Here is a 12,852-nt window from a genome sequence, read left to right as displayed (position 1 = left end):
ATTACAATAGCCAGCCCTTTGGCTTTATAAGAATTTGGGCCTTTAAAACGTATTTTCTATCTAGTAAAAATAGGATTAATAGAAGGAAATGTACAGAACAAGTAGTTATATAAAAAGTGACAAAGACACATGTCTGGATCTCTTAAGAAATTTAACAGGACAACAGATTTTTATTACTTAAATTCATTAAAGGCTCAATACCCTGCAAAGCTAAAGTAAAAAGCCATTAGCACTTAAGAGGAAGAATCACTGTTTTTCCAATTGTCATTTGTTCTTTATTAGGAAGTAATATTAAATACATATGTGTGTGTATATGTATATTTTTAACCTTCTCCATCCTATTATTTAACACATTTATGAGAACATAAAAGTAATAAGTGTATATGATATAACACACATTGGACTGATTTGGATCCTGGCTGTGAGCTGTGGAATCTTCTGGAAACAATTTACATTTCTGTGACAGTTTCCCCAGATGTGAAAGTATCAAGTGTCAATGGATGGTGGTATTCTATTTTTTACTTGCTGACATGTTCAAATACTAAACATTTTGAAGTATTTTAAAGATCATATATTTTGATCTGTTATGTCAATAAATTACTTCCTAGTAACTAGAACTAAATTAGGCACTTTTGAAGGTTTATTTATGTTTTACAAAGCATTAAAATTCCATATGGTAATTCAAGTTTTTTGCTAAAGTAAATTCATGAAGAGATTCCTATCCTTCATAAAGCACCAATAAAATTATTGTTTACAGAGTTAAAGAAATGTAGATATCTCATGTAATTATCACTATAATGCCTTAAAATTAATTTGCTGTGGAAAAGAGATAAACTTTAATCAAAGAAAATTAAAGGGTCTACTTCACCTCTCAATTTTGAATTTCAAATTAGATTTTTGCCAATCTTTCTGCTTTTAAAAATTGAGCATTTCTTTGATGCCTATTATATGAATCACCTATGCTAACTGAAAAAAATAAGCTTTAAGTAAGAATACATTGTCCATAATTTCATCTGACATTAATAACAAACAATGCTTTTGTAGAAGCCTAGCCAGATCCAAATAAACTAGAATTTCTATTTCACTTTCTGGACCTAGGGAGATATTTTTTGAGAGCTTTACAATTATTCTCAGCTGGACAACACCTACAGTTAGTTCTGTCTCCTCAAACTCTCTTTTCCATTCGTGGGGAAAAAGAAAAGCTCTCTGGTCATTAATTTCTAGGCAAAGAACTCAGCCAATAATTCAGACTTCTAGCACTTTTGAGTCTAATCTATGTAAAAGTCTATGCTATTGTGGAGATTGTATCAAAATTACCTTTTGTTATTTTCATACACTTAATATATTACTTTATTTTTCTAAATATTTGTCTACTTTTATTTCAGTAGTGAACAAAAACACATGACAGCAGTAGAAAATAGAGAACTGGTTGTATCCGATATCAAAAGCTACTGTATCAAGTGATTCAAAAAAGAGTTTTCAGTTAATCCTTTTGAGAGCTGCAATCTGAATAAGGTGCTGGCATTTTATATATGCCTGGCAATCAAAAAAGAGAAGGCTAACAATAATATCATGCAAGTAAGGATAAAACTTGGCTACTTGACAACTTAACCAACAGATTACACAGCACCAGAGATCACATCTGAAAAGAACTCTCAAACACAATCCCTACAAAATTTACCCAATTGGTTTTTAATATTTGTAAGGTTTTTGTTGTTTAAAAAGAACATAGAAAGGGATCTAAAGTTTTTAAATTCCTTTATGGAAGCCAGTCTTTAATTTAAAAAGAGTATTTTTTTCTTTAAAGTAGGAAGAAGTTCTCTAGTACAAACTGTGCTTGCTACTTGAATATATGTTTCCAAAGGATCACAGTTAAAAGGCTGCATAAGCTAAAAAAATGTAATCTTGACACAGATTCATTGAGAAACAGAACACTTTATGAAGACACTGTACTCAACTATCTCTACCCATTTTAATGCTGACATCTACTTTAAACCAAGTAGTCTACATTACCATCAGCCAATCACTACCTGACTGTAGAACTTCAGAAAATTCTGATAATTCAATCAAATAACACCCAACAAAATACAGGATTTCATTAAGTTGATCAAATTAGCAATGGTAAAATGCTTAAATCATACTCAACACCATAGAAAATGAGAACCTGGCAAAACTAGACTACTTAAGATATTATTTTGATAATAATTTAATCAAATGATGACTCCAATGATGAATAGACAGACCGAAAGTACATTTTGAACAAAGTATTAACAAAGGATATTTTGAGAAAACTAAAAATGTCCAAAAATATTTTGCAAAAATTCCACTTGAAGTTTCACAGCATATTATACAATGCCCATAAGATAATTCAAAAGACTTCTTTGCAAACATAACCTAAATTTTTTTAGTAGAAGTAAAATAAGAGTATAGGGAGGGGGGGAAAAGATGGTGGCATGAGAAGTGAGGCTGAAACCTCCTCCCAAAACCACATACAACAAGAAAATAAAGCAAATACAACTAATCCTGAAAGAGAGACCCAAAGACTGCAGAACAAACTGTCTACATCTGGGGAAAAGAGAAGACCTCACAGAAAAGGGAAAAGTAGCAAAACCATGATCCAGTGAGACACAACTGTCCCCCCACCCCAGCTCCCAGTTGAGAGGAAGATACCAGGGAGGGGAGGGAGTACAAGCCCAGGACTGCTAAACACCCAGCCATGGAGATCTGCTCAGGGACCACAAACCCACATTACATGGTGCTCTGGAGATGAGTGGGGTTGGAAAGCAAAGACAGGCAGAATACTTGGAGAGACTCAGATTCCAGCCACTTGAGAAGAACAGGTACCCACAACTGGCTGCTCCAGGATAAAAGAAAGGAGGGCATGTTGAAAGACTTCCCAACAGCAAGAGGGATGCTAAAGTGGCAAAGATAACACAGAGCTTGCACTCAGGAAAGAGGGCAGGTGGGCAAAATAGTCTCAGCACACTCAGCCAAGCATGTTGGGAACTTTAAGGACCTTCAGATGCTTCATTGCCCTGGCTGGCAATGCAGCCCCAAGGCCCACCACTGCGATATGCAGACTGCGGCTCCTTCCTCCCAGCAGAAATCGGTCCATACCACTGCTGCCCCCACCATCATGCCAGGCCAGCGGGAAGGAAGGCCTGTCTATGGCAGAAAAAGGGGTATAACACTGAGGCTCAATCCAGTGCACTTAGCTCACTGGACCTGGCAGTGGAGGCATACACTGCAGCCAGGAAAGCTCTCTCCTACTGGCAGGCACCAGTGCTGCTTGCCTGCAACCTCACCATTGCATTATGTGCTCAGGAACTCCAGAGGGTAGAGCTTCTAGGCACTAAAGGCTGTCACATATACAATATTATTATTCCATAGGAATCACCAGAAAAATGAAACAGCAAAAAAATTTTGTACAAATAAAAATTCAGATGCCAGAAAGAAGACTACGTGAAACTGAAATCACCAGTCTTCTTGATAAATATTTCAAAATAAAAACCATAAACATGCTCATGGAGCTACAAAAAAATATTCAAAATGTCAGGGAGGACTTCAAGAAAGAGATATAAACTTTGAAAAATACAGTATCAGAAATGTAACATATGATGGAGGGATTTAAAAGTAAATTTGATGAGACAGAGGAGACAGTAAATGAAATAGAAATTAGAGAAAAGGAAAACAAAGCTGAGGCACAAAGAGAAAAGATGATCTCTAGGAATGAAAGAATAATGAGAGAGATGTGTGACCTATACAAATGGAAAAATATTCACATTATAGAGGGTACCAGAAGAGAGAGAGAAAAAGGGACAGCAAGTGTCTCTGAGGAAATAACAGCTGAAAAATTCCCCAGTCTAGAGAAGGAAATAACCTCTCAGGTCATGGAAGTGCAGAGATCTCCCAACACAAGGAACCATAGATAACACCAAGACATGTAATAATTGAAATGTCAAACATCAAGGACAAGGAGAGAGTATATAAAGCAGCCAGAGAGAGAAAAAAGATTGCTAATAAAGGAAACCCCATAAGGCTATCAGTAGACTTCTTAGCAGAAACCTTACAGACCAGAAGGAAATGGCCTGATATAGTCAATGCAATGAAACACAAGGGCCTCAAAACACAAATACTCTACCCAGAAAGATTATCATTTAAATTTGAAGGAGGGATTAAACAATTTCTAGATAAGCATAAGTCGAGATAATTTACCTCCCATGAAACATCTCTACAGTGTAGAAACATCTGCTACAGGTGGAAGTGCTCCTAAGGCTAAACAGCTCTCATCAGAAAAAATAAAACCACAGTAAAGGAAGTAGACCAATTACTAAGCAAATGCAAAATTAAATTAACTACCCACAAAATCAGTCAAGGAGTACACAAAGAGTACAGAAAATGACACCTAATATATAAAGAGTAGAGGAGGAAGAAAAAGAAGGGGAAAAAGAAAAACCTTTAGATTGTATCTGAAACAGCATAACAAGTGAGTTAAGTTAGACTGTTAAATAGTAAGGAAGCTACCCTTGAATCTTTGGAAAATAAATCTAAAGCCTACAATGGCAATAAGTATATACCTATTGATAATCAAACCCTAAATGTAAATGGACTGAATACAATCAAAAGACAAGAGTTACAGAATGGAAAAAAAAACAAGACCTGTCAATATGCTGCCTACAGGAAACTCCCTTCAAACCCAAATCCATACACAGACTAAAAGTGAAGGGATGAAAAAAGATATTTCATGCAAATAATAGGAGAAAAAAACAGGAGTAGCAGTACTTATATCATTCAAAATAGATTTCAAAACAAAGAAAGTAACAAGAGACAAAGAAGGACATTATATAATGATAAAGGGGTCAGTCCAACAAGAGAATATAACCATTATAAATATCTATGCCCCCAACACTGGAGCACCTAAATACATAAAATACACACTAACAGAATTAAAGGGGAAAATAGAATGCAATGCATTCATTTAAGGAGACTTCAACACACCACTCATTTCAAAAAACAGATGAACCACACAGAAAATAAGTAAGGAGACAGAGGCACTGAACAACGCATCAGAACATACAGACCTAACAGATATCAACAGAACACTCCACCCAAAAACAGCAGGATACATATCCTTCTCAAGTGTACCTGGGAAGTTTTCCAGAATAGATCACATAGTGGGCCACAAAAAGAGCCTCAGTAAATTCAGAAGGAATGAAATTGTGTCAACCAGCTTCTCACACCACAAAGGTATGACACTAGAAATAAATTACACAAAGAAAATGAAAAAGCCCACAAACACATGGAAGCTTAACAATATGCTCTTAAATAATCAGTGGATCACTGACCAAATAAAAACAGAGATCACGCAATATATGGAGACAAATGAAAACAACTCAACACCCAAAACTTGTGCAATGTAATGAAAGCAGTTCTAAAAGGAAAGTATTTTGCAATACAGGCTTACCTCAAGAAAGAATAACAAACCCAATTGAAAAGTCTAAATTCACATTTAATGAAACTAGGAAAAGAAGAACAAATGAGGCCCAAAGTCAGTAGACGGACATAATAAAAATGAGAGAAGAAATAAATAAAATTGAGAAGAATAAAACAACAGAAAGAATAAATGAAAGCAGGAGCTGGTTATTCAAGAAAATAAACAAAATAGATAAACCCCTAGTCAGACATATCAAGAACAAAAGAGAATCTATACAAATAAAGAGAGTCAGAAATCAGAAAGGAAAAATCACTACAGACAGCACAAAAACAGAAAGAATTATTAGAAAATACTATGAAAAATCATATGTTAACAAATTGGATAACCTAGAAGAAATGACGAATGTTCTAGAAAAATACAACCTTCCAAAACCAACCCAGGAAGAAACAAATCTGAACAGACCAATTATTAGTGATGAAATTGAATTGGTAATCAAAAAACTACCTAAGAACAAAATCCCTGGACCAGATAGCTTCACCACTGAATTTTATCAAACATTAGAGAAGACCTAATACCAATCCTCCTTAAAGTTTTCCAAAAAGTAGGAGAGGAGGGAATACTTGCAAACTCATTCTAATACCAAAACCAGGCATAGACACCACAAAAAAAAGAAAACTACAGACCAGTATCCCTGATGAACATAGATGCAAAAATACTCAACAAAAAAATTAGCAAACCAAATTCAAAAATACAACAGAAAGATTATCCATCATATCAAGTGGGATTTATTCCAGGGATGCAAGGATGATACAATATTATAAAATTCATCAACATCACACACCACATCAAGCAAAAAGAAGGAAAAAAATCACATGATCATCTCCACAGATGCTGAAAAAGCAGTGACAGAATTCACTATTCATTCATGATAAAAGCTCTCAACAAAATGGGTAGATAGGGCAAGTACGTTAACATAATAAAGGCTATATATGACAAACCCACAGCCAATGTCATACTTAACAGCAAGAAGCTGAAAGCTTTTCCTCTAAGATCGGGAATAAGACAAGGATGCCCACTCTCACCACTTTTATTTAACGTAATATTAGAGGTCCTATCAGCAATGAGACAACACAAAGAAATAAAAGGCATCTAGATTGGTAAAGAAGAGGTTAAGCTGTTACTGTTTGTAGACTACATGATATTGTACATAAAATACCCTGAAGAATCCACCCAAAAACTACTAGAACTAATAACTCAATTCAGCAAAGTTGCAGAATACAAAATTAATACACAGAAATCTGTTGCATTCCTATATATTAATGATGAACTCGCAGAAATCAGGAAAACAACTCCATTTACTTTTGCATCAAAAGAATAACATACCTAGGTATAAGCCTAACCATGGAGGATAAAACTACAAGACACTCATGAGAAAAATTAAAGAAGACACCAATAAATGGAAATATATCCCATGCTCATGGATATGAAGAATCAATACTGTCAAAATGGCCATCATGCCTAAATCAACCTACAGATTCAATGTAATCCCTATCAAAATACCTACAGCATTCTTCAGTGAACTAGAACAAATAGTTCTAAAATTTATATGGAACCACAAAAGACCCCAAAGCAATCCTGAGAACAAAGAATAAAGTTGGGGGGATTACCTTCCCCAACTTCAAGCTCTACTACAAAGCTACATTAATCAAGACAATTTGGTACTGGCATAAGAACAGACCCATAAATCAATGGAACAGAATAGAGAGACCAGATATAAACCCACACATATATGACTAATTAATATAAGATAAATGAGCCATGGATATATAATGGGAAAATGACAGTGTCTTCAACAACTGCTGTTGGCAAAACTGGACAGCTACATGTAAGAGAATGAAACTGGATTATTGTCTATTTACATACACAAAAGTAAATTTGAAATGGGTGGAAGACCTGAATGTATCTCATGAAACCATAAAACTCTCAGAAGAAAACATAGGGAAAAATCTCTTGAATATAAACATGAGCAACTTTTTCCTGAACACATGTCCTCGGGCAAGGGAATCAAAAGCAAAAATGAACAAATGCGACATGAAATTAAAAGATTCTGTACAGCAGAAGACACCATTAGGAGAACAAAAAGGCATCCTGTATATGGGACAATACATTCACAAACAACTTATCTGATAAGGGGTTAACATCCTAAATATATAAAGAACTCACACACCTCAACACCCAAAAAGCAAATAACCCAATTAAAAAAATGGGCAGAGGACGTGAACAGACACTTCTCCAAAGAAGAAATTTGAATGGCTAACAGGCACTTGAAAATATACTCCACATCACTAATTATCAAGGAAATGCAAACTAAAATCGCAATGAGATATCACTTCACACCAGTTAGGATGACCAACATTCAAAAGACAATAAACAACAGATGCTGGTGAGGATGTGGAGAAAGGGAAACCGTCCTACACTGTTGGAGGGCATGTCAATTAGTTCAATGCACCCCTATGTTTATTGCAGCACTATTTACAATAGCCAAGATATGGAAGCAACCTAAGTGTCCATCAATAAATGAATGGATAAAGAAGAGGTGGTACCTATACACAATGGGGTATCATTCAGCCATAAAAATAAAACAAATCCTACCATTTGCAACAACATGGATGGAGTGAGAGGTTATTATGCTCAGTGAAATGAGCCAGGTGGGTAAAGACAAGTACCAAATGATTTTACTCATTTATGGAGTATAACAACAAAGAAAACTGAAGTAATAAAGCCACAGTAGATTCACAGACTCCAAGAAGGGACTAGCAGTTATCATAGGGAAGGGGTTGAGGAGAGCGGGTGGGAAGGGAGGGAGATGGGAATTAAGGGGCATTATAATTAGTACACATAATATAGTAGGTCACAGGGAATGTAGTATAGCATGGGAGAAGACAGTAATGACTCTACATAGCATTTTACTATGCTGATGGACAGTGATTGCAATGGGGTGAGTGGGGACTTTATAATATGGGTGAATGCTGAAACCACAATGTGGCTCATGTGAAACCATCATAAGATTGTGTATCAATGATACCTTAATTTTAAAAAAAGATACATTACTAAAAAGAAGTACAATAAAACTATTTTAGTTAATATCTTGGTTGTTTTAAGATAAATTTCCCATTATTTTTTCTACTCTTTATGGTGAAGCTGTTCCTTTCTTTAAGTGACTCTTAAAGCAATTTCCTCTTACTTATGCCAGTTAATTTTGTACAACAGAAACCTCCTATTTTAAATATTTCCAAACTAAACTTTACTTTCATAGAAGTCAGGAAGAAACTGACATTTGAGCAATAAGCTCCTTGTAGTACCTTAAATAAATCTAATTACGCTATACATGTGAGTACCAAAAACCCAGCACCATCAACTGTTTAATTGCTTTAGTGCTTAGCTCCCTCCAAGGGATAAATGTTCCAGGTGAGATTGAAAATCACATGTACCTTTTCAATGATTATTAATGAGCATTAACAGGAAATTCCAAAGTATTTTTCTCTATCTACATGAGAATAGAAGAGACAATGCTGGACTAATCAATATTGTAGGACTGACACCAGTTTTTAGCACTTAGAATCTGACCGAACGTGGTTTTTGCCAAACAAATGCCCCAGCTAAACTGACCTTCAGCCCGTTTCTTCTGAATATTTGTCCTTAAAGAGTGAAACAGGATAACACTGCAAATGAAAAACTTAAGTAGATAGTCCCTCTACTGAAAAACCATCACAAACACCTCATCAACCAAAATTTTACTTTGCATCTGGCTGATTCCTCGTAAACCCTCCTTTCTTTCAGTGAACTGAAAGAAGTTGAAGAACCCTTGCATTGGAAGGATAGCAGCTTAAAACATCCTGGCCAAGACAAAACAGGCTTTTAAATATTGACAATACCTGTGTTCAATAACTGCTGAATGACTTGTCTACAAAACAAAATGGCCGTACTTTTCTGACTTTGATGTCATTTTGTTATTTTCTGATGAAGAAAGCCTAACTGCTTAGGAAAGCAAATGAACACTCATCTTTGACCATTCTTTTCATAATTTAAAACTGCTTAACAAAAGTCTTATTTAAAAAAACAAAAACAAAAGCAAAACAATCCTCCCTGAAAGGGGCCTTTTTGTCTTGGTTTAATATCCCAGCAAAGTAATTTCAATAGAAACAAAGTAGACACAACATAGCCTCCAAGCTGCCTGTACATATAACACCTTTTCCAATTACATATGTATGTATATATATATCTCCATGAATATTACACATCTACACACTATATATACATCTGTCTGCATGTATTTTTTTCTGCTTACTACTGTGTAAATGAGTCCTCAGATACCTAGACTTAAATTTAAGTCTTTTATTTTATTTTCCAATTTTCATAATATTTTCCACACAACTATTCATCTGGGGAATATTTGAATGGTTTTGTCAATTTTAAATCACAGGAAAACTGAAATGGCTTTTTGGCCAATTTGGGTAAAGTAGAATCAGAAAGAAAAAGGATGAAGCTTTACACAATCACTTATAGGACAATCCAAAAATCCAGAAGTAATTTACTTGATTCTCAATCCAAGAAGGCACCATTCTTAACTTCACCTTTCCAGTGATTTGCTCCTTTCTAAGGATACAGATTCTAGATATATTGTAAGAATAGAAATAAGTTAGCATAAGCATAGCCATCTTAAAGGCCTAGAAGCCATTTTCTGAGTATGTGACTTAGAAAGAAAAACTGGAACTGGGTAAGGCCTTGAAAAACAAGCTAATCATGAACACCAGATGGTGGGCAGCTGTGGCCTTTAGTCAGCTAACCTTGGTCAGCTAATCCTACATACCAAGCTTATCGTGCAGAACCTCCCTGACAATTGAGGAGTGGTCTTATCTTGCTCCTGCCTAACCCCAGGATGTATGTCTTGCAAGAATAATGTGCAGCTGTGGAAAATTACTATGAGTTAAGTGTTTTGAAAATGCTATATAAACCCTTGGCTTTGAGTGCTCGGGGTCCTTGTTGAGACCCGCTGCATCAGGCTGACTTGGACCCCAACTAGTTGGCTGAATAAAGACTTTGCTTGAATTTACATCTCTATGCCTGTGTAGTTTGTTCTCTAGAGAAGCCTCGGAAGCCCGGACCCTAACAATATATTCTAGTGACATTTTCCCATTAAGTTTAACAACAACCTTAACATCTCTATACCAAGTCTACCTCGACAATGAAAAAGTAATGGGTGAATATAATATTAAGTAGGGAGTGACAAATCTCCAATTTAAGGTAAATATTTTACAGTGCTTATAGTATATAGACTTCCAGTATACAAATTTATACTACTACTATTCTCAAACTAGTTCTGAGAGACATTTCTTCACTAAGTAGAAGATGGTCCATATTTCCCTTTAGTTTGATACAGACACCAAGTAGCCAAAAAAAATTCTGGCATTTACTGGGATATGTGAAATGGAACTCAACAGAAGTCAACAGGAGGTAAAATTCAAACACTTATGGACACAATGCAAAGGACTGAGGTTGAGATACAACAGTAGCAATGAAATAGAAGAACTAACAGTTTAAAAACTGTGTGTGCATATATATATATTTGATGGAGAGAGGTAGAGGAAAAACGTAGAAGGAAAATTCAAAGGTGACAAAAGTTCCCACCTGGGTGACTGCTATAACTCTTTGTTACTAATAAAAGCCCTTGCTCTCTTCACAGCACAGAATGTTGCTTTAAAATTAACACTTAGACATAAGAACAAATGAGAATTCTAAGTAATGTGGAGAGGGGAATAGAAGGAGAAACCGAATTTTGAACTCACCTCTATCCTAGAGCCTTAGAGTTTCCAGCTTTGGGTACACTTCATAATATGCCTAAAAAAGCCTCAGTGAAAATATCTATATTTTGATTAAGATCAGTCACATGTGGAACTTAGTTTCCATAATCAGCAGGACCCATGGAACTTATCTTTGGGGCATATAACCTAATACAACAAGCCAGTGAAATAGTCAAACCTCTCCCAATCGCCAGTTTGTTTCTATTTGCATTGCTAAATCTAGAGTTACTTATTTGCAATGTAAATTCTGCAATAATGATCTTACTTAACAAGAATTAAATTCCCATACTGTGGAACTGGCCCGACCTTCAGGAACTCGAGCAACTGCTAAGCAACTGTTTCCAGAACTTCACGCTTGGAAGCCCTTCCCACAGAAAATGCTGCCACTACAGAACTGCTCCTCAGCAGGCGGACCAGGCCTCTAATTTGTTCCTCCCTGGTATTGCTCTCAGATGTTCCCTTCTGCTATAGAGTTTAATGAGCCACTCAAGTAAATTTTGTACTAATCACACTTTCAGTCTTTCACAGAAAAGAGATCTCCAAAATTTTCATGGGGCATTCTTCTAAGAATTCTCTTTCATCTGGGGCTCATTCTACTTGTGCTGTCCATGAATCAGAGATGAAGAAACAACCTCAGTAAATTTTCTTCTAATTTTTTTTTAAATTTGGGATTTCTTTTCTAATGGCAGTCTCATAATATGCTAAATAGAGCTTCTTCACATCATCCAAAGAACTAGTCAACTCAGCAATACACTTTGTGATTTTAATGAAGGAAGAGAAAGGAAATTGGTCACTAAGTTGAATTAAACTGTTTCCTAAATGTTGTCAGTTCAACCTAATAATGCAGCATTAATAAGGGCAGACAGCACAGAAATCATAGCAAGAGAGTAAGCTCAAGAATCCACTAGGAAAAGTTTCTTATTTTGGGTTTGAATGGATTGTTTCAAGTGGATATAATTCTGTTAAATAGAAAAGTTGAATTACACGGAAAGCAGCACACATTCTAAGAGAAAAATCCATATTAATTCACTTACTGAAATAACAACAATAGGATATAAGATGGAGAGATTATGGACTTCAAGTACATTCAGTAATTTCTGAGTTTCTTTAAAATCAGAAGTCACAACCTGAAAGAGCAAAAAAAAAAAAAAGCTGAAAGTCCTCAAATAAATTTAAAGTTAATTCAAGGAGAATAATAAAGAACTTTTATATACACATTCAAAATATCTATCAAGTTTAATTTTTAAATCTCAAACAACTTTAAGGGACACCCATAGGTTAGACCTACTTAAAATTTGAACTGTTCATTAATTCAAACCTGTGTAGTCTTATCTGTTTTATACTGGCTACAAAACAGGAAATTGTAAATACTGTCTAAGGAAATATAACACTCTTCTAATTATGGGAAATACATTAGAAAATGTTATTTCCCTATTTGAAAACACAATAATTTCCAAATATGTATTGAATAACAATTCATCAGTCAAAATAATAAATTTCAATATCAAGAAAAATATGTTCTCTTCCACATTTATAAAGCTCCTCTAGTGCTTTCAA

At 35.2% G+C, this 12,852-nt stretch overlaps 1 protein-coding gene across 6 annotated transcripts in view; it reads right to left on the bottom strand.

Moving 5' to 3' along the window:
• CRPPA (CDP-L-ribitol pyrophosphorylase A) overlaps positions 1-12,852 on the bottom strand; it is a 326,915-nt gene that overhangs the window by 128,316 nt on the left and 185,747 nt on the right. For 5 of the 6 annotated variants that reach the window (XM_073238749.1, XM_037003634.2, XM_073238748.1 and 2 more), the window contains one exon: positions 12,330-12,422. The exons of the other annotated variant lie outside the window; for it this stretch is intronic. In XM_073238749.1, the coding sequence (XP_073094850.1) occupies positions 12,330-12,422 (93 nt within the window). The remainder of the gene's footprint in view (positions 1-12,329; positions 12,423-12,852) is intronic. 6 annotated transcript variants of the gene reach the window in all.

The sequence above is a fragment of the Manis javanica genome, chromosome 6, assembly GCF_040802235.1.
Source record: "Manis javanica isolate MJ-LG chromosome 6, MJ_LKY, whole genome shotgun sequence".
NCBI lineage: Eukaryota > Metazoa > Chordata > Mammalia > Pholidota > Manidae > Manis > Manis javanica.
This window is presented reverse-complemented; position numbering and strand designations above follow the sequence as displayed.